General features: G+C 33.8%; 3 protein-coding genes across 5 annotated transcripts; 1 reads left to right on the plus strand and 2 right to left on the minus strand.

The window, feature by feature from the left end:
* Positions 1 to 1,241: 1,241 nt before the first annotated feature.
* On the minus strand, positions 1,242 to 5,904 carry LOC108991006 (protein PHOX1-like). 2 transcript variants are annotated; one of them, XM_018965148.2, is made up of 5 exons: positions 5,710 to 5,904; positions 5,504 to 5,585; positions 2,865 to 4,861; positions 2,540 to 2,784; positions 1,242 to 1,687 (listed from the first exon to the last, which is right to left on the minus strand). In XM_018965148.2, the coding sequence occupies exons 3-4, from the start codon at positions 4,843 to 4,845 to the stop codon at positions 2,636 to 2,638; spliced, it is 2,130 nt and encodes a 709-aa protein (XP_018820693.1). In that variant the 5' UTR covers positions 4,846 to 4,861; positions 5,504 to 5,585; positions 5,710 to 5,904; the 3' UTR covers positions 1,242 to 1,687; positions 2,540 to 2,635. The 2 variants fall into 2 exon arrangements, with proteins under 2 accessions (XP_018820693.1, XP_018820692.1); XM_018965147.2 differs by having other exon boundaries at positions 2,865 to 4,884.
* Positions 5,905 to 12,116: 6,212 nt separating this feature from the next.
* LOC108990996 lies at positions 12,117 to 12,977 on the plus strand. Its single transcript, XM_018965139.2, has one exon. It carries the CDS (start codon positions 12,117 to 12,119, stop codon positions 12,975 to 12,977), a length of 861 nt encoding a protein of 286 aa, XP_018820684.2.
* Positions 12,978 to 13,756: 779 nt separating this feature from the next.
* LOC108991000 (protein NUCLEAR FUSION DEFECTIVE 4-like) lies at positions 13,757 to 17,440 on the minus strand. 2 transcript variants are annotated; one of them, XM_018965142.2, is made up of 3 exons: positions 16,872 to 17,440; positions 15,006 to 15,916; positions 13,757 to 14,459 (listed from the first exon to the last, which is right to left on the minus strand). In XM_018965142.2, exons 1-3 carry the CDS (start codon positions 17,193 to 17,195, stop codon positions 13,973 to 13,975), a joined length of 1,722 nt encoding a protein of 573 aa, XP_018820687.1. In that variant the 5' UTR covers positions 17,196 to 17,440; the 3' UTR covers positions 13,757 to 13,972. The 2 variants fall into 2 exon arrangements, with proteins under 2 accessions (XP_018820687.1, XP_018820688.1); XM_018965143.2 differs by having other exon boundaries at positions 15,006 to 16,488; positions 16,872 to 16,986.
* Positions 17,441 to 23,404: the final 5,964 nt, after the last annotated feature.

Genomic DNA, 23,404 nt, shown 5'->3' on the forward strand with positions numbered 1-23,404 from the left:
GGATAGATTTTACTTATGAATGTAAAATATCAACTTTTTATAATTGGGGGATTTAATATCTAATTTCTGGTAACCTAAGATCTTATTAGATTTTAATTATTTTGAGAATTTAGTTTCTTAATCTTTTATTTATTTCTATGATACAATCACCACCGTGCATCATCGCGTGAGAAACAAACGAGAGAGATGCGACATTAGGAAGTAAGACAAATTGGCGGAGACCAGGACAAGATTTTTTTTTTTTTTTTTTTTTAAATGCATGATAAAATTGATGAGCAAGTAAAATGAGTTTCATAATAAATTTAGAGAAATATTATAACTATTAAAAAATTTTGATAGAATAAAATTTATAAATTGATATATTTCATATAATATATTAGATTTATTTTATAATAAAAATAATTTTATAATCTAATTTATTATATTAAATCATATCAATTTGTGAATATGTTTTTATAGAATCTCTTTATATTTAAAGTCTTTTTTGTAAATTTAATAATATAAATTAAGAAGAGTAAGGGTCTTTTGGAGGGATGGGGGAGAGAGGCACGAGGATGCAAATGTAAGGTGGTAAGTATGCAAGTTGAAAGGAAATTAAAATTGCCAACAATAATATAATGAATTATTGTCAAAATCAACTTGATATAAAAATAAAGTTGATTTCATTAAATATTCAATGCTCAAAGTGTTGAGCATTGAAAATGAGTAGATCTGGCAAAGGGAAGGGCGTCTCCCACTTATAAAATATGGCATGCCACAATAGCGTGACACATGATTCTAACATATGGTAAGAAAAATATTATCAAATTTTATTTGTAATGGAAATATTAGTATTCATCTTGAATTTTGTCATCTATAATAATACTAATCGATATTTTGCATTTTCAATGACTTTTATATGAAGTGATTGATTTATAAAGCCACTTAAAATATAATTATCATTTTTTAAAATTAAAACATTATGGACAACTCAAAAAGAACAGAAAAAAAAAGACATGGATTAAACAATGAAAACATAAAAAAGACGACTAGAACAACAAAAGAGAGATGAAAAACAATCATAAAAATAAAAAACTTAAATGAAAAAGAAAAAGAATAAGAGATCCAGGATCACAAGTCATTGGTCAGTGTGATCAGGGATAAAATCCAGGATAAAAAGTAACATTATTCTTCCTTACAAGTCTACAACAACATAAAATACCACAAAATACCACCTGGTCTAAAATCTTTGGAATGATGATGAACAAACTACATGAATCTCCAATTAAACTTTGAACGTTTAATGAATTTGGTAATAAGGAACAAACTCCATTCAAATCAATTCAAGAAAATCCAAAAGTTCTCCCCAAAAATTACAAACTAGGAACTGAAACCGAAAAAGCTATAAATTACAAAGTCATGGGGCAAACCCACCCAATCAGGTATTATTGCAGCTGCTTAAATAACAGATACAAACAATTTACTGTGTGAGAAACTACTGTAAACGGGGGAGCAATATTAATGGTGAAGGCAGAAACTAACTAAAATGCAAATCCCTGCGTCTCCATCTTGTCCCCACCATGCAATGATGTTGAAACTCGTATTCTTAGAACAATTACATACGGTACAAACCTAAAGCTAGAAGTGACCCTTTTTTTGTTTCTGAAAAAATACAAGGTTGAAGCTGAATGTTAAAGTAGCAAGGAGCCTGCAGAACAAATAAAAAAAAAGCTTACAGCCAAGTAATTGAAGCCAGAGGACATCTAATTGAAGTTCATAACATGACATGACAAGTGGAAGTTGGAGACAGAAAAAAAAATAAACAGCGTCAACTATTAAAGACAAACACTCATTTTCTAACGTGGACAAGTTGCATTTTTTCAATGTGGATAAGAAATCCACCATCAGTTCAGAAAATATTTTTTTGATAAGTTAAATATAGAGACAATACAATGAAAAGTGTTTTTAGTATATAAAGGATTGGGATAGGTCAATAAAATAAAATGAAATGATGAGAGAACTCGATAGAATGCAAAGAAGATGCTTCAAAAATTATATAGACAATAGATGCATTTGACCACCACCCTTCTCAGTTTTTCAATCCTGGAATTTGCTTCCCTACGAGAACCTTATGTAGAAGTAGGGCCAACCCTTGAGGCAGGCAACATAGGCGGTTGCCTAATGCCCCCACCCCATAAAACAGATTTTGAAATATTTATATTTAATGTAATTTGTTATTCATTGAAATAAAAATAGAAAGGCCTCGTTTTAAACTTTTGTCTGAGGCCTCAATTTATAGTGGGCCACCTGTGTTGAACCATTAAACAAAGAACAAGAAAGGACTAAAACCCTGAATTTTACAGGTACAGCATTTGATTGTGATAAAGCAGATGCTGTGAGGAAAACTACAGATTACAGCCAGTGCTTTAAGAACTTTGAGCATGACATAATTCTGGGTTCTAGAGCTACATAATGGTATATTCATATAGTGGGCAGACATCTCATAATATATTCAGCATTATAATTTTAGTTAAAACATGCAAGTAAGAGCATTACGCACCTCAGTATGATATTCTATATATTCCAGGCAAAGGAGCAGTTGAAGCAAGTATTTTTTCCACTGTTGATACTCAATAGCCTATTGAACAAATGAAACTCATGCATGCACCAAGGCATGATAAATTTTTGAAACACGCCGTCGGAATAATGGTTCCAGCCGAAATGAAGGAATTTCATTCTGCCACTGTTTAGCTTCGTACATCTCATTCCATGCCTGCACTATCTCATCAATTTTGAACCCTAGACCTGTAAAGAGCAGATTATTTCCAATATACTTGTAATAATTAATTTCTAGAGCAGAATTTCAAATCAGTACAATATTCTACCTTCTAGTGCATTATCATTTGAACAGTGGTTCTTCACCATGACAGCTACATCTGTTGGAGAAGCTCCAGCAAGCTCAAACTTCTCCATAGCAACTTCCAAACACTCATGCCATACTGGCAGTCCTAATTTGAATTCCACAATTGATCGTTCGTAGAGCATGGTGCCCCATAAGACATTTATCTGAGACCTTATATTTGCAGCCTGCTCCACAGCTTCCTGTGGTGATATATCTTTAAGTAATCCATCCAACCCCATTTTCTGGAACTGAGTTTTTGCACCCTTAGGCTCTGAAAGTTCACTTTGGCGTCGCTCTTCCAATTCTTCCCAGATCTGTATACCTTTCTCCATGTTGTCCTCAGCATTGTTATACAGCTGTAGAATTTCTGTAGAAGGGCATGTTTCCAGATCAACATTGCAGCTAATTGCATAATACCAATGAAGTTTTGCCAGCTCAAACTGCTGCTGCCCAAGAGCTAGAAAGCCTTCATAGAAATCTGGTTTGATTTTCAGTGCTTCTTCATATCTCTTTCCTGCTTTTATATATTCTTTTTGTGCCCAATCGTATGCAGCTTTGATCTGTGCAAGTATATGTTCTTTTGAAGCATCTTCTGTGACATGCACCACCCTCTTCCTTGCCCTTGACATGTGTACATTTCCCCAGTTGAACAATGCTAAAGCCGCCATCTCTTGGAACCTCGCTCCTGCCATGTCGAAAAGGTGTTGTGCTTCTTCACTTGTAACTGCCTCCTCCATGGCCTCAGAATAGAGCTTCAGCCCAACTACGTGAAGATCCAAGTATGTGTCAGATTCAAATCCAACATGGTTCTTGAACAGCTGAGCAAATTGGATTATCCAGTCTTCAATGCAAGATGACACCTTTAATTCCTTGCTTTTCACCGCGTCACCATTTTCAGCTATATTACTATGTGTTATGCTAGGCTTCTGCACCTCCTCATGCAGTCTCTCAAAGAATGGGTCTTGCTCAGGGTTAACTTCTACTAAGTACAGCCTGAAAAAACCCTGTGATTCTGCTGATGTTTCAGCCCACTGCAGTTCTTCATTACTAGTAATTGTAATCAAATCACCTTCTTGGTCCCTGTATTTGATAAGAACTGCTCTCAAGCTCGGAAACCGATCATGGACAACCTCCCTCAGTTGCAGAAGGCTGCAATTAACTGGCAACTGAGCCCACCTTATGTCCTCCCCAAACACTAGTTTCACAGTTTTCGTAGGCACTTCTTCCTTTACACTACGAATTTTCTCCTCTACAACCACCTTAACTTCAGCCTTCTTCTCCTCAACCTTTTCCTCAGCCACCTTCTTTTCACTCACAACCTTAGCCTTCTTCTCCTCTACTTTGTTGCTCTTCTTCTTCCGCATCTTTGCTTTCGCCACTTTTGGCTCTGGCAAAGCAAATGAAGGTTCCACATAATCTGGAGGCAACTCAATTACGGTATCATTTACCTTTAATCCTCTCTTCTCAAGTGCCTGCTTAACCCTTTCTGCAATCTCAAATGCCATGAGATTATTTGGCTCTAAGTTCGACACAGTAGTAACATCTCTCAGAGCCAAATCCAGCCTGTTCAAGGCCTCATAACACCTTGCCCTCTTCAACAGTGCCTTACTGTACCTAGGCGTGACTTCAAGTGCCAAGTTGCACTCGTGGATTGCCCTAGGGTATTCACCCAGTCCCATCTGCATATAGCAAGCAGCCATGTTACTACGAAGATAGGAAACGTCTATATGATTTCTCGGAAGCAATTTGAGAGCTTTTTCATATTTCAACATAGCTCCTTCATGGTCCCTCTTCTGAAACAACTTGTTCCCCTCCTCCTTCAATTCTTGAGACATTGAAATAAAAATGGCTGTATCCTTATCATAGCCTTTTGAACTGCTCTCCCCAATTTTGTTTTGCTTTGGACTAGTATCAGATGACGTTTCTCCTAGCTGTTTCTTTTTCTTTCCACTTTGCTTCCCCATTGCAAAACCCAAGAACCTGCAGAGTATAACAACCCCAACCTTTCGCAAGGCGGGGAGAGGGGGGTTAATTGTAGGACTTTACTCCCAAAAGGAACACCAAGAGTTCAATCCAATCCAACACACGGAAATTGAAGAATGCCAACTTATTGAAACCAAGTTCTTATAAAAGATAAGCAAAAGGCATAGTTTCCATAAATTGTAACTAGGGAAGTCCCCAAAACTGAAAATAGTTCATTCTCAAGAGATAATTACAGAATATCGAGGAAGATAGTTCTCCTATGCATTTCGTTTAGCATATTTGAAAGATTTTGATCTATAAAGGATCTGGAAAAACTTGTAGTAGGTTAAGTCAAGTTCATTAGATTCGGCAGAAAAAGAACTACTCTAGTAAAGGAAAAACATAGAGCCATATAGTTAATGGGCTTTGCCTCCTAAAGGTAAAACATATAGGCATAGTTTCTTTTCTCAGTCAAACTCATCTGATTTTTATATATTTTGTTTACGAGAAAATAAAACCATTTCAATGGGCTTTGCCTTCCAATTTCCGTTTCCCTGCATACCAAACAGATTGTTGATCTAAACTCTCACTTTTATTGGAACACATTTCAATCAACTGGAGAACGTCCGAAAAATCCAACAAAATGTAGAAAACACATACCGTAGCAGAGAGGTTTCCCAATCAAAACAATTTATCAACGAGAGCCAAACCAAGTTTCGTTCCCATTAATCACTAAAAAATCCTGGCAATAACAGAAAACAGGAAACCAAAATTTAGAATGAAAAAAAAAAAACTTTCCACGAGAATGCTCGAAGATCCTTTCAGTATTAATTCGATAACATCGCAAAAAGAAATTTAGAGATTACCTATTCGTCATAAGCATGCTCCCAGGTAAAATCGTAGCTCAAGGATAATCGAGATCCCTAGACGCAAACGAGGAATCTATTCGTCTTGCCCAAATTCTTGTCGGAGGAAACTCGTGAGTGCTTAGCAAAGCACCATATCTCTAGATTTCAAATGCCAAGTACCATATCTCTCAAGGCACCGCCGTACCAATTTGCTTGTCTCTTCGTGGCGAAGTAATCCAGACTCCCGATTGTGCACGCGTCTGTCCAAATTATTAAACAAATGACACGTGTACAACATATATTCCTATCATTTCATTTTTACTAACTACAAAATACATCTTATTAATAAAAAAATATTTTAAACACAAAAAATTATATAAAATTAAATTAAATTTTATTTATTATAATGAGTTAAATTATAAAATTATTTTTATTAAAAAATAAATTTAATCGATTTTATAAAATTATATTAATTTATAAATTATAAATTTATTTTTATATAATTTATATATATATACCAGTTTTTATCATTAATATGATACAATTAAATTTAAATATATATATTGATGACGTGGGACCATCTCATGGCAGAATCATTAAGAACTCACCGAACCTAAATTCCCAAAGAACACGTCCGACTGGACGTCAGCTCCTTTTTCTTCCATAAGCTATTAATTAACTTCTGATTGTTTGGGATATTGGAACATCCTTGTCCAGACTCAACTCACAAGATAAGCTATTGATTAATGAAAACTAATTTGTACTTACGTTAACTATTTATAAAAAAAGTGTACTCTCATCTGTAAATAAATTATTATTTTTTAATATAATCTAATTTTTTTATAAATATCCGTGTCTATTTTAACTTGTAGTACGTATCATTACTTTTTGATTAATTTCTTATTGTTTGGAACATCCTCGTACGTCCAAATTGTCAAGATACGGCTTCAGCTCCAACGAGTTCAAGTTCAAAACAACAGACCCATGTCCGTGTGAAAGTCAAGATCGACATGCAGAACGATTAGATGATAAAGTTGATATTGACAATGATCGTACTTGCTTTGCTTTGCTTTGATTTGAAATAATCCTATTGCTATTGATTTGAAGGACCTTACCTTACTTGTCGTGTTTAAGAGAAGAGAAATGATACTTATAATCGTGAATGTGCAAGTATCGTATAGTCGTTTTAAAAAAAATGAATAAATATAACACTCACATAAAAAGAAATTAATTTTTTAATAATAGACTTCATTATTTTTTAAAATGACTGCACGACGTTTACATATTCCACAACTGTATGTAGCATTACTATTAAGAAAATGATGCCTTTACAGGTCCAAAGTGTCTGCAATATTGCTTAATTAGTATTGAAGTGGTCTACTAAAAAGGGTGAAGTATTACTACTAATTCCTAATGGATTCCCATCAGCATGGTACGAATTGGGCATTGATCAATAGCTGCTTGATCGCAGGCTGATGGTTGGCATTAAAGCCCTCCAAATGTCTAGACAAGGCTGGCTCTAGTTGTGCTTATTAACTACATGGCTGTTGAAATTATAGAAAGGGCAGCTAGCTTGACAAGGGTGTTATTGAGTAGAATAAAGTATCTAGGATCAAAACATAGGTACCGGCAAAAGAAAATCTAGGAACTTCATGGAGTAGTTCAGCTTTAGCCATTGTAGATGCCAACTATGCCAATATCTTCAAGGGCCTAGTAATTCATGTGGGGTAGGTTTGTTGGTTATATCTGTTTTATATTTTCAATGTAACTTTTGGTCATGAAGATTGTTGGTTAAGCCGTGTAGGGTCCGTGTGTTCTCCTCGTCTCAAGTATACATGCCAATACAAGACAAGACCCACCGATTACATGCAAACCTTAAAAAGCTAGGCTACGCAATTGTGAAATTGCAAGCACAGCTTTCGATAATTGACCACACCCGACACCAGTAGGCATTTATATTCAAAACTGTAGCAATTCCCAACATCATTGTCGTGTAAGACACTGCAAAGCTTATGTAGAAGACAACCATGTCCATGAAAGCACCATCATTTTCTCCCTCATCATCACTAGGCACAAAAGATGGTGATCAAATTTCAGTGCAAGGGTTGTGTAACGGAGGTTAGGTTCTAAATTGAGCTTTTCTTTCAAGTGTTCTATCTAACAAATTATTGTATGTCACACTAAAGACAGTTAGATAGTTCAGCTCTATTAGCTAAGGGGGGATAATACTGTTCAAGCTATTATGGGATAGATCCAAACTCTATCTCTTTGAGTTTCCCAAATGTTGAGGGGATTGATCCGAATTGACTGTTGTACGATAGATTCAGCATATGGATCGATGTTACTTAATTGGCTGTTTAGCTTACATAACTCATTTGGAATGGGACCTTTAAGCTGACGTTTGGCCAAAGAAATTTCTATCAAAGACGTATTGTTTCCCATACATCTTGGAAGCATGTCTGACAAATAGTTATTACTAAAATCGAATGTTAAGATCCTGATTTTAGATAAAATATATGGGATTTTTTTATTTTTCATGAATAATGATATGGTTACTATTTTATTATTATCTAAGTAAAAAAAATTGCCGTCGTCAAGCTCTAGAATAGTACAAGGGAGGCTAACGGCTTGACATTCATCTGGTTCGATAGAGTCAAAATTGACTTTTGATGTCAATCCGACTTTTTCGAATTGAGTGTAATCAAGTCACACGGGTTGATCAGCCATTCGGGCTTCTTACACAGATTAGTATTATATCAAGTTATGTTAATTTATAAATTTATTTTTATAAAATTTTTAATTATATATATATATATATATATAAAGTGGAAGAATTCATTCAGTTATTTATTTGAAGTATCTTAGAAGACGTGGATTTAAAGATAAGCCAAAAACTTGGTCTATGGTGACGACTTTAATGGGCCCTTCCTTCACAAGCATTTGAATGCTTGACTTCCAACTTTGTGTGACTGACTCTTTCTTAATCTATATATGTTGGATTTTTTGCCCGATTCATTTAGCTTGTCGTGCACAACAAGCATTTTCGATACTTCCTTTCTTGATATACAAATATTTTCAGAAACTCTTTCATGGTAATGGGAATACGAAGGGGGGTGAAAAAAGGCAACTTGACGTGGCAGCAAGCAATGCCAGTTTCCTTTGCACTGAAGGATTGTTAGAAAAAGTTTTTGTATTGGAATGTATTTTAGACTTCTTTTAGAATTTAAAGTTATCTCAACTCATCTTAATTTATTATTATAATTTTTTTAAATTTTAATATAAAATTTAATAAAAATTTAATTTTTTTAAATTTTAAAATAATAATAATATTAAAAAATATTATAATAATATTTTATCATTTTAACTCAATTCAATTTAACATTTAAATACAGTTTAATCTTATCAATATGGGCCTGCGGCCTGTACAAACTTTCCTCAGTCCCTTGGAGAGGGTAGGCCCGGCCTGATCTGAGTTCAATCAATCCTCGACAGCCAGCCAGGGCTATTAAAAATATTAGGTTTATTTATCATTGCCAATGGGCCTTTGGCCTACTTCCACTTTTCTCCCCACTCGAGCATGACCTATCATGCATCTGTATATGTATTTATATATTTATATAATATAACTTAAATTAAATTATATATATTTAAAAATTTACATAATTATAAATAATATTTTTATGAATTTAAAGATATACTGTTTACTAGCTAAATATTATTTTATTACTTTTCTCTCTCTCCTCCCCCCCTCTCTCTCCACCAAGAGATAGAATTTTAAGAAAAAAATTCTAGTGGATGCTGAATGATAGAATTTACAGTAGTGCTAATTACAAAATATATAAAAATTAATAATTTTGAAAAAAAATAAAAAAATAATAAAATTTTATTATTATTTAGCTCAAAGATGTATAATCTAATGTGAGAATTTTTCTTGATATGCAAAATTAATATTTAAAAAATGTGATTTTACATATGAATATAGAGAAACAAATGCTAAACTCCTACGAGATCAAATTCTTTTGGTACTACAATTAACATATATATTGGCAACACATGAATTTGTCTCTTCCAAGTTCCAAGTATCTAACGAACGGACAAAATTTTACCTCTTACCATTTTTTCTAAAAAAATATTAACCTCGAAACCCATTGAATCCCTAATACAAGATTAAATTTCGAAAAAACATCTTCTCCATCTCACACTAAATATAAAATATTAGATATTTTATGTAGTTTACATTACATTACATTAAGGGTAATGTTCATCTATTCTTAAATAAGAAGCGCTATAATCACAAAAAGATTCTATAAAAGTAAACTTACAAATAATCATGATTTTATACGAAACATGATTAAATCTACTTTACAATAAAAATAGATTTACAATCTAACAAACCACATTAACTTACGTTAATTTGTAAATTTATTTTTATAAAATTTTTTTATGATTAAAGTATTTCTACCCAATAAGCAAATTAGCACCTTCCATTGATTTTCTTTTTCAAGTTGCTGTTATACTTAAAAGTGGCAGCTGAGATTATTAAATAATTTCCCTAATTTTTATTATTATATGGGGGCAGGTAGATGCGAATCAATAGGGGCTTAAAGGCAAAACGTACCACTAAATTGGACTTCGATTTGAAGAGTGTGATTATTTGGTAGAAGTCATTGAATTTTTTGCCTCTCGGATTATTAAATTTAATATCCTTTACCTACTCCTCTTTTAATTTTTTTTTCCCTTTTCTTGTCTCCTTAGACTTCTAATCCTTACAACACGATTTTACCTGCCCACTGTCCGATTGTAAAAGAAGATAATGGATTCATTTGGAGCTGCAACAATGTCAATCAAAGGGTATTTGGGTTTTATTCTACACCATATTGATGATAGCATTTATATTTTTTTGGAGTTTTTTTTTTTATAAAGTTTCATTATTGCCTTACTCTCTCTCTATTGTATTTACTTCTCCCAACTGTCTATAGATTGAATTTCGGGCCACCAAACCTGACTTTACTTAAATATGCACGTGACATTGGCCTTACTATGATATAACATAAAGGGCTGGTTTAGTTATATAAAATTAAATTATCTCATCTTATTTTATATAATTATTATAATTTTTTTAAACTTTTACATAAAATATAATAAATAATTTAACTTTTTAAAATTTTTTTAAAAAATATAATATTAAAAAATTATATTATAATAATATTTTATTTAATTTTTAATAAAATATCTCATCTGAAGAACATGATTAAACGAGGCATGAGAGAAGAGTAGGGTGGTAGATCAATGCAAAGCACGATTTAGCAGAGTAGGCTACACCAACCACCATTATCGTAGTGGCAGCACAATTTAGCCTACACCACACCATACTTCCATTATTGCCTTAAAAGCATCTCTCTTTGGGTATTATTATTATTTTGCTTGACACCATTTCTCTGATAGTTGTGCGGGATGTTTTGATGGGATTCTTTGTGGCTCGCATTTCTAGATATTTTATAAGTATCGGATCAAGCTTTTACTCAAATTTATGACTCTCATATACATAAAATAGATCAAAAACCGTACAAATATTGAACATTAATATATGTTAGTTGAGAAATCTACACGGATAGCAATAAATATTACATAACTCAGTTCGATCGTCAGTGTCTCTCGCTATGTATACAAGAACTTAAAAGGAGATTTGTTTTGCTTACCCACTTTGCTGTCAATTTCGAATACATGTACCCTTTCTGTTGACTGCTGGTATTTTCACGTGAGCCATTAACTTCATTGCCATTGATCCCAAGAACTTTAACCAAGTTTGATGGCACGATGACATATAGTTCGGTTCTTTAAATGGAAAATTTGGATTCGAACCTCTAACCCTCTTATCAAAAAAAAAAACAGAACTTAGACCGAGCAAGTATAGACAAACACAACACAATTTAGTAGTGAATCATTTCATGTGAACGTACAAGCATGGTAAATTTCAGAGAAAAAGAAAATAAGTGGTCAATAAAAAAAAGTGATACACATGGTTGGATCTAAATCTACAAGTTTTAGGCTTTAGATCAACATAAATGGCTCAATGTAATCGTATTTATGGAGGGCAGGTCACCTATATAAAACGTTTTCTAGATCATGCATGCATGTTCACTGCCCCAATAGGACAGAAGTGATAATCTTTCATAGATTGCTATATATTTATGGGGCCACGAGGTGGGTAGGTTCTAAATCTCATGCTCTGACTTCCACGTACATTTTTGGCTATCGCTCTCAAGTCCGAACAACCATCCAAGTTTCATAAAAGAAACGAAACAACGGGCCATCTAAAAAGCCAGCAATTTAACCAATACATTTACTTTCTCTTCACCTCCTCCTTATCTATTTATATATCCCAAACTGCACCTCACATGTGAGCAGCTGAGCATCAACCAGCCATGGACTGGTTCTCCTGGCTATCCAAGAGCGGCCTGGAACCCTCCCTAATCTACGAATATGGCGTCGCTTTTGCTCGCAATGAGCTCCAACTAGAGGATGTAAATTACTTCAACCATGAGTTTCTTCAGAGCATGGGCATTTCAGTGGCCAAACACAGGCTGGAGATTCTCAAGCTTGCTAGGAAGGAGAATAGAGTAGGCCCAGGAGCGCTTTCCGGGCTCATTCTGGCAATCAACAAAACCAAGAAGTGCTTGAACAAGTGTATAAACAAGTTGGTTTTCCGGGACGACGTGTCGTTCAAGGCGGGGCCGGAGATGATGCAGTATCGAGAGCATTGGAGAGGAGGGTTGTTAAGGAGGCACAAGAATGAGGATGTCAAGGAAGATGATTATAAGCCAGCACTAAAAAAGAGGAGCATAACGCTATCAGGACCTCTGGATGGAAGGGTGCAAGAGAAGGTTATGGTCAATACCAGAAGCTTGAAATTATCAGGGCCTTTGGATGGGAGGCAGCAAGAGAGAATCATGTACACAGCTAGGAGCCCGAGATTATCAGGGCCTTTGGACAGAAGGGTGCAAGAGAAAATGGTGTATACTGCTAAGAGCCCAAGATTACCAGGGCCTATAGATGGATGGGTCCCAGAGAGATCAATAATTACAACTAAAAGTCCAATGCTATCTGGGAATGTAATGGATGGAAGATTAATGCAGGAGAGGCTGATGGTGAGGAGTCCTGGTCCTCTGGATGGAAAGGTTTCAAGTCCAATGGTTTCCAGCCAATATAACCAAGAAAAGGTGGATGTTGATTATGATGATCATTCACTGTGGGCTACATTGTTTCATGATATGAAACCCACTTGAATTTTCTGCTTTCTTCTTCTTCTTTTTCTTCTTCCTTTTTTTTTTCCCCGGCATCAGTGGGATATTATTTGTATGGCTTTGACGGCTTGTTTGCCTGTATGTGATATATATCTGGAGTGAATAATATTTTTTTGAGTATTGACTTTAGTTGCTTATCTCATCTTGATCAGGTCATCCATTCACAAACTAAAAACGTTGCATGGATTCATAATTTCTAGCAGTCGATATCTCTGCATGGATTTCTGGTGTGTGCTTGAATTTTGAGTTTGTCAATCTTTTCTTAATTTCTAATATGTTAATGCACAAATTGTGTTTGATGAAAAAACACAACAAAGCCCTTTGTTTACAAGGCTAATTAATGGCTAAATCCCAGCTGCTGAGAGTAACACAATACAAACCTTTGGTTAAAAGTTTAAGTGGATTGCTCATGCTGTGAATAATTCCTGCCCAAGACATGGTACGGATCTGAAAGACAAGCACATTCTGGGAGAGAGATGTCTCTAACATCGAACTTATTTTCTAAAACGGATTCTCTACTTCATATGATACATTAAGTTGACTCTGTTCACATGCCAATAATGTTAAGTTCGATGCTATATCGTCCGATCACCGAAGAGATTTCATGCTTATAAATTGCTGGCTTAATGCCATATAGCATGCATGCCCATTGTATGCATCTAATTAAGTTAACTGTGTTCACATGCCAATAATGTTAAGCCTCCCAGTCCCTCCCTCCCCAATTCAATTTATCAAGGAGAAATAAGTTCCAATCGTGGTCATACACAGAAACCCCAGCATTTTATTCATATATAAGAATGAAAAAGTAGATTCATATTACAACAAGAATACGTATACAATAGACTGTTACGGCCTAGAAAAAAGTCGGATTGATGATTCGTGCACAAACATCCACTGCACTACTGACGCCAAGTATTATTCAAAACGTGCTCCAGTATTATGTATACTGAAAAGATATATGCCCCACCTTGTTAATCTCAATGATTTGTACTCTGAGGCAGCCTGAAGGATCCCCCTGAATATAGCATTTGGTAAACAGGCCTTATCCTGGTAGTTAGAATAATGCTCAAGATGGTACCCACACCACAGACACCAGCCAGAACCAGAAAGGTGAGTCTAAAGCAATTTGGACCCAAGCAAGAGAGACCCGAACCAATCCGATCGATTCCATGCTGTTTTGCTGCCTCGTGATCATATATATACCCTGCTAGGAGACCAGAGAAAAGGAATGCGCCAATTGGATTCCCTAAAGCCATAAAATTGCTGAATAAACCGAAGTTCTTCAGGCCAAATAGCTCAGAGACAGTGGGAATCATGACAGAAAATTGCACTCCAAAGCAAATACCAATCAATGCAGTTGCAATATAAAGTGTGCCGTCCATCGCAGAAGCAAACAGAAGGTATGTAACAATCATGATTATTTGAGTCAATGTCATCCAGACTGTCCGAGGAGTTGTCCTAGACCTGCAAAGAATAAACCCCGCTCCAAATTATGATAACAGCCAATGGAAATAACAAAATATGGAGGCAGCCACAGCATTTACGACAACGTGGTAATGCTTTTTTTTTTTTTTTATCAGTGACATGGTAATGCTAATTAATAACAGCAAATTATTGGAGAAAATTAGCTGAATCTCCAATCCTATTTGCTTGCATATACTGTTGAAATAATATTATGTACAAACTATATGCTTTTGCCAGGAGTTGGCAAGGTTCAATTGAGAGTTTGAAGATAAGTTTGTTGCTTATATTCAATAACCACTCTATAACTTATATGTTCAAACTATGCATCTCATAAAAGGAGATCAATTTAGCAGTCAATAAAATGCCATATTTTCTAGAGATGATACACCCTTATGTTTGAAACATCTTTAATCTTCAAAATTCATCTCAGATTAACAACTAACTAAGATCAGAACCATGCAAAGTGGTTGGCAGAATCAATTATAGGTAGCACCCCGCTTCATTTCAACTGCCTGTGGTGAAGAAATGAGAATAGATGGTACTAACCTGACAAAATGTTCAGAAACAACTCCACCACCCAGACGACCCACAAAATTGCAAAAACTGAAGAGCGACAGCAAGATTTTTGTATCATGCACACCTTGTGCAATCCCAATCTGGGCTAGATTATTAAGAACCGTCACCCCAGAACCAACCCCAACAAAATAAACCAAGAACAGAAGCCAGAAGTCTGCCTTCATTACAACTTCACTAAAGGTAAAATCATCCCCCCTTTTGGGCCGCCTCTTCTTCTTCACTGCTCCCTCACCCTCAGCCAGAAGCATAGCCACCTCAGATGCATCATCATTTTCACGAAAGCTTCCAAGGTTTGTTGTTGATGAAGATGGTGTCAGCAGTGGTTCAGTTTTTTCTACATTGTCTTCTTCTTGTGTCAGATGGCCTGAAGACCCAATTGATGGTTCTAATGTCCCCAATTTGCTTGGTTTCATGGGGTACAACGTCATTTTCACAGGGATTGCAAGTGGAGCCATGAGAAGGAGAATCATTATTAAAACAAAAGTATAGGAAATAGAAGTACTTAAAGAAAGCGCATCACTCATTATTGTGGTTGTAAGAAGATATACGCCAAGCACAATACTTGCCGCTTGGATGAAAAGAAAATGGCCCTGTTCAACAGAATCTTCACCAGAAGCCGGAGTACATGGCCTAACAAAATACATCATAATAAAACATAGCATAGGAATCCCAAGTGCGAGGAACAATAGAAGATTAGAGGAGGAACTATGAAGCAGTACACTGTAGATTTCTGTAAATACCGCAGCACTGAGCCCCACATAACCTTTGAGAATACCTGCAACAGTGCCTCGGCTGAGAGGGAAGTTTCTCATATTGGTTACAAGAACAGCTGTGCTAAACCAAGCATTACTATTGGCCGCAACACAAAGAGCAAGACACAACTGCAATATCATATAGGTATCAAGATGACAATTAGATCTTTTTGGTTGAAAATATCCGGATTTGAGCTATACATGCCCCAGCAACCACATTTCCCATCATACATATCCACCAATTGATGTTACAAAAGAAGCTGCCTCTATGCTTATAACTAACTGCCTACATATACACTATCACTTACACTTATGACTGATTATTCAATGTTATCAATGCAGGGATGCTCATTGCAGTTAAAGAAACGTAAGGAAGTAACCCATATAAAGGGCGACTTATAGATGATGTACATTGAGCAGAAAAATGGCATCTTAGTTGTATGGAACTATGGATACCTCCATGCACACAAACATACAAAGCCAGATATAGAGTTTAACAGTTCAAACACATTGACATGAACCAAAGAATCATGAGATGAACAGAAAAGTTCGAGAACTTGGAATTTAGAAAGAAAAAGTTTGAGAATTGAGCATGAAGATAGGATAAAACCTAGATAATGCAAGTTCAGATGAGTCCGACTTACCCATTAAAGAGGATTCATTCACCACCACCTCAGAAAACTTCGCAATTTTCATACCCACTATTCCATAAGGACAATTACCAAAAATTACCAGGTTAGAAAGTAAACTTAGACCATATGTTGAACCGTACTATTATTAATCAACAAGCAACTCAAAAATTAACCAGAAAATCCCCGAGAAATGTAAAGTTGAAATCAATAAAATCTATTACGGCCAAATAAAAGGTAACAATTCAGTCTTGATATACAATTGTTATTGGATAACAGTTTAACTCTAAAGTCTAAATATAAGGGGAATACCGAATTTAACAAATATAAATAATCGTCAGTAAATTTAAGGGAATCCCAATATGAGCTATTAATTAAATCGACAAGAAATCAAAATTAAGAGACGGGTATGAAAAATCTAAGGGATAAAAACCTTATATTTAAGACGAACTTACCGACCAGTAAGGAAGGGACTGCACAGTTCTGCTCACAGCGAGCCAGAGAACGCCATAACCAGAGAAGCAAGCCAGAGAACCAATCAAGAGAACAACCCAAGGAGGGAACTTGTCACAGGCTAAGCCTGGAACGAGGCCAACGTTCTCGCCGATATCGTTGAAGACACCGATCATGGTGAGCTGGTGCTGATTCAAACCCATAATTGATTTCAGGGAATGAGAGTAGAGCGGGAAGACGTATGCATTTCCTGAAGCTATCAGGACCCAAACTGCAGCACCCAACCCGACCCATGGTGGCCTTGTCCCTGCTTTCAACGCCACCATTGACGAATTCTATTGTGCTCAACAACCAGTCAGCTTATGTTGTGAATTCACAGTTTCAAAGAATTCGAGCCGGCAGAGAGAGAGAGAGAGAGAAAGAGAGAGGAAAGAGAGGCAAAGAAGTGAGAGCATATGCAATTTGTGTTTTTTTGGTGTACGTGAGAATCACTGCATATGTGACATTTCTTGGCATTTGATTTTTGGAGTTCTCTGCGGTTGAAGTTTCCTCCATAGCAAATGACACTTCTTTTTCTCCTTTTAATATTTTCTCCGTTGTAGTTTTTTTTTTTTATGTTTTTTTGAACAATTATCCGTTGTAGTTGTATCATTGCTACAGAGGCACTTTCTTCTCTATAAACTATGACACATTTGACACGTCAGTTAACACTAGCCTAGGATGAGTATTAATTTCTTTGTTTTTTTATAAGCCTTATGGGACACACAATAGTTCAATGTCGCACAAAAGTCCAATTGAATGTATATAATTATTCCATAAAAAAAAAAATGTATATAATTATATAATAATACTAAATCTAGTCTCAATGTGTTTAAGGGTAGATTTAATTACGTAAAATTAAATTATCTCATCTCATCTCATATAATCATTACAATTTTTTTAATTTATTACATAAAATATAATAAATACTTAAACTTTTTCAAATTTATAAATAAAAATAATATTATAATAATATTTTATTCAACTTTTAATAAAATATCATTTTATTTTATCTCATTTTATCTTAATTATTAACCAATCCAGGCCTACCTTTTTTTTTAAAAAAAAAATTATTCTATGTAAAATAATTACATAGACGATTGATCCATTTATCTCGGCCATGGTGAGACCTTTGTTGCTTTGTATTATTCATTATTATATTTGATAGAGTTCAAAGTCTTAAAATTGTAGAATCTATTTAGCGTGTGAAAAAAATATTATAATTTTTTTTTTCCTTAAAATAAAATCACAGTTATTTTTGGGATTGAAGTTACTGAAGGTTGCAACTTTCAAGTCAAGATGTTGCAGTTTTAGAAAAGAGGGATGATGAAGAATAGATATGCACATGAAATATAAGATTATAGACTAAGCAAAAGCCTCTTTGACTGACCAAGTCACCAAACTATATTCAAAAATTAAAAATAAATAAATTAGTCGTTTTGAAAAAAAATAAAGTTTATTATTAAAAAACTAATATTCTTTTTATGTGAATCTAATATTTATTCACACAACTGCAACGACCATTTATCTAAAAAAATGTCATAAGATTTCTTAACTTTGTACAAAAAAATCAAAGTTTTAGGTCGGATAAAAGATTAGAGAAAACGAAAGATGTCATTAATGATGTGTTACAGACGATCCAATCTATCCGAGAGTAGTTGGTAAGAGAGGCATTTGGGATGTTTTGTTTTTCCTTTTGTTAAGAAGAAGATGGGAGGTTAAGAAACTAGAGAATGTGCCTTTCTTTTTTGGGAGGCAAAGGGGAGAATTGTGCCTTTCAAACCAACATAAATCCCTGTTTTTTTTTTTTTTTTTTAAGCCTGGCTGTAGAAATTTAGGAGACGTTTGGATTTACAAGTCATCTCAGCTCATCTCAACTTATCTCACTACTATTCATTACTATTTAGCAACTTTAACTCACAAATCTCATTACTATTCACAATTCATCTCATTACTATTCACAATCCATCTCAACTCATCTCAAATCATCTTCGAATTCAAACGTTTCCTTAGAATCCACTACACTTGCCGATATGCCCTCCCTTTTTCCTAAAAATAAAAAAATCTTATTAAATTGCAATTATATTCCAAAATGCATTTTGTTGGATCCGAAATTCGACTGTTACCACACAACAAGACTGAGAAAGGACAGAAACGTGTGATGGTATCGTCCTAAAATTTAGGGCCTAGGAGCCACGTGTGTTGATTAATGTAGTCTAACCTTTTCATACGCGTCTCTTCCCTACCATATATTCCGGATTGATGTGCTCCCATCGATCGTCTTTTTCATCATTTCAGTACTGGAATGCTAATTTTTTATTATAAATTAATCATTTTACTTTCTTATCACAATTACGACAAACTAACTTATTATAATCCCATTTATTCCTTAATAATAAGTTGACATTTTAATAATGAGCCGGGTTAAAAATAATAAAATAATAAATATTATTTTTTTAATATTATTATTATTTTAAAATTTAAAAAAATTAAATTATTTATTATATTTTATGTTAAAATTTATAAAAATTATAATAATTAGATGAGATAAAATGGATTGAAACCATCTTTATATCCAAATGTAGTCTAAATGAAAAATTAAATAAATAATATAGAGGAAAATCAAAGTTTGCTAATATTTATCTAGAAATGATCCTAATAGAAATATTATTTGCCAAGATCCCTTAAAAATAAAAGTAATTCTAAACATACTTTTAAGTTGTACAAATCTCAAACAATTTTTTTTAAAAAAATAGTGTCAATTATTAAAAAATATTTTTTTTTTTACGTAGATTCTAAATTTATTTACTATTCTTAAAAGAAGTACGAGAAAATTACATATTTTAAAACTGTAAATATCATTTATCTTTAAAAACAAAAATCAAATGGATGTGCGGAGAGAGCCCGCAAAGCGGATTCAAATACAAGTAGAGTCTCAAGACGAACTTAAATCCTAGTCTGACCCAAAGAATAGAATGTTATTAAAACACAAGTATGAATAATAGAAGCAGAAAATGTACAACTCAGTTTGTGTAGGTAGCATTGAAGGAAGGCTCATGTATTCGACACGCCCCCAATGTTGTCGGGGGAAAGACGTCCTGTCGTTTTTGTAGCACATGTGGTTCTCTCTCTATTTTCCCAAATCCTCGGTACATAGCACATGTGGGAATTGAGAATGGATGAGAGATATTGACAAATCTGGGAGTGGGAGCTGAAGCTGGAGCTGCATCATCATGTCAAGATACAAGAGCGTGTAGTTTCTTCCGCTTCCTCTAACCAGCAATTAAGGCAGTTTCTTTGAAGGAGCAGAGATCAGTTTGAAGTGGATTTTGTCGTCTTCACAGCATGTTTTGGCGACATACCCAACTTCCAAACGCTTGGATTGAATCAATACCTATTTTATATATATATATATATATATATATAGGCTTTAGGGCTTGTTTAAGTCAAGCAAGTTTAAGGGTAATTGTAAAGATTATAGCTTTGTGAATACTACCTATATTTATAATTTTACTTACATAATCATTCGTACTGATACGTAAATTATTGAAAATAGTAAAAATTTTAAAATATCACTCAGTATGTATAATATTGTGTATACTTACGGCATACTTTTGTGTGTGTGTTTTTTTTTTGTTTTTTTTTTGTAATGTTTAAGAGGAAGGGGAGGGTTTTTTAAGGTCTGAAATAGCCAAATTAAAACTTAATACTATTATTTTCACTTAAAAGGACAAAAATTATTTGTGGCAATTGACTTTAAAGGTAAGTCGGAGTCACTAACTTACTGTCATGAAATGGACATAATCCTATTGCTTTAACCCAAAACGGCCAAACCGATACGGCTTGAAAGCCTTGCAACTTACGCAGCTTATGCACCAACTCTTTAACTCGTGTCTTTAGCGGTAACTTTCTCCCTCCCTACAACCCAACAATAGCCCATGTGAATTTTATAGAGTACCCCCACATTTTTGTGTATTTTCTGCCTTCTTAAAGAGATTTTGTTTTGTCATCTATTGACTGAGGAACTTAATTTCTCGGCCCATATGAAGTTTGAGCAGAGGTTTTAGAATCTTGGGTCCATGACACCTCGACGACAGAACATTCTTTTAGCAATGGAAGCCCATTTTATTCATCTTTTACATTGTATTCGTTTTCTGAGGTCCAAATAGTCGAGGCCCATACAACATAGTCGTTTGTATTTAAAATCCACATCAACTCATCATTATAATTTTTTCAAATTCTTATACAAAATATAATAACAATTCAACTTTTTCAAATCCCAAAACAACTTTTCTAAATTCTCACACAAAATATAATAAATAATTCAACTTTTATTTTACTATTCACAAACCATATCAACTCATATCTGAATTCAAACCACTCTAATCAATCCGTTTAAACCATTGTTTTAAATTTAATTTCCGTGATCATTCTGCTTTAAACATTAAAATGAGATATTTTAGTGCCGGTGTGTTCCAAGGTATTGTTTTGGGATTAGCTATATATATAATTAAATAAATATATGTATATCTAAGTGTATATCATTTATATATTTGTGTGTATATATATATTGAAGAATTGAAGATTAAAAAATAAAATAAAATAAAAGAGTAGAAAAATTATTAAAAATAATGAAATATGAAAAAAGAGAATGAGTGGACATATTTAAGTTACAAAAAATTAAAATTATATAAATGTTGTTTAGATTTTAAAATTATATGAAGGCTATCTAGATTTGAAATTTACAAAAATCTCATTTAAATTAAAATATATATATAATTGCTATAAAAATAATTCTGAAACAAATATATATAGTCCGAAATGGAAATAGCGGGAACGGATTAAAACGAACGAAATAATATAATAAGAGTAGTTGGTTGAAATGAAAATTTTTGAGCACTTAAACGGAATGGAATTCAAAACTATGGACGATGTAAAAAAAAAAAAATTCAAAACCATGGACTGATTTCTCCGCAGCAAAGAGACAAGCCATAACTCCTTTTCACTCTCATTGCCAACTCATACTAAATTATTGTACGCACCGTCTTGAATTGATATAAAACTGCAGCTCCGATCTTATCCTTATCCATTCTTGACAAAATGAAATGAAAAGAAAAAGAAAAAGAAAACATAATCCAACATCCCGACGTGGTTTGTACATGCACATGGCTTGTCACACTACAGAACCCAGAAGGGCCAAAACTACAGTCATTGCCCATTCATTGTCTACGCATGCATCTGTGCCCCACCTCACTTGAGTCACTTTCTAATATTTTCCATGTATAGGTTAATTTTCTTACCATCCAAACACAGCTAGTTCTTTCTGAGTCAGTAATGCAGAATGCTGACTCAAACCCGACTTTGTTTTTTCCTTTTAATTATTGTGATTGAATGTTGGATTCTCGGCCGCCTCCATGGTTAGAAAATATTGTTAATGGATTGCCACACAAGAATAGTGTGCAATTAATCAACATTATATTTGAGATCGAAGAATTTGAAGATCAGCCAAAAACCACCTTAATTAAGATAATTATGTTTCAAAGGTACTGTCAGTTTAGACTATTGTTTGGATATTGGGATGAATTAAGTTGAATTAAATTGTGAATAATAATATTTTATAAATTTCAGCAAGATAAATTTAATATTTTAGATTGAAATGTATGAAATAAGTTAAAATGAGTTTAATTTTTATATGAGAAGTTAAAAAAGTAGTGGGTTCCATCAATGATTGATTTGAGATGAGTTGAGTTTAGTTTAACAACCAAACACAACCCTAGGCAAGTTGAGTTAAGTTGAGTTGTAAATAGTAATATTTTATGAGTCACATTAAGATGAGTTTAACTTTTTTAGATTGTGATGGATTTAACTTTTTAGGTTAAACTGTATGAAGTAGTTAGGTTGAGATGAGTTTACATTTGTTATGAAAAGTTAGGTTGCGTTTGGTTGCAAGACTCAACTGAACTCAGTTTAATTTTAAGTTGAATCTAATATTCAAACATTAAACTCTTAAATTACTAAACACATCTCAACTCAAAACCTCTTTATATGTGAAACCTACAACTTTTTTTAATTTTTCATAAAAAATATTAAATTCATCTTAACATATAAATATATTTTAAATTCAATTTAAATAAACCTTATATAACTCCTAATATATTATTCTTCATAAAAAAATTAAAATCAGTTCAACGTTCTAACACAACTTTTAAAAAATAATGAAGTTGTAGTTTGCTATGGTCGTGTGGCTCGTCAAAGCTCTTTCCACCTCCCCTCGTCAATGCTGACTGCAGTGGCCAGTAGGTTCCCTCTTGTGCGGGTGCCCCCCCGGTCCCCAAATTGCTCGCTCTCTTTGAATCGACACGTACATCACCTTTTTGTTTTTTGTTTTTTATTTTTTGTTTTTTTATAAAGAGAAATTATTTATATAATTTTTAAATAGACAAATTCTATGCAAATTTTTGTAAAAAAAAAAAAATCTCATATTAAAAAAATTATT

Source organism: Juglans regia, chromosome 1, assembly GCF_001411555.2.
Source record: "Juglans regia cultivar Chandler chromosome 1, Walnut 2.0, whole genome shotgun sequence".
Classification (NCBI taxonomy): domain Eukaryota; kingdom Viridiplantae; phylum Streptophyta; class Magnoliopsida; order Fagales; family Juglandaceae; genus Juglans; species Juglans regia.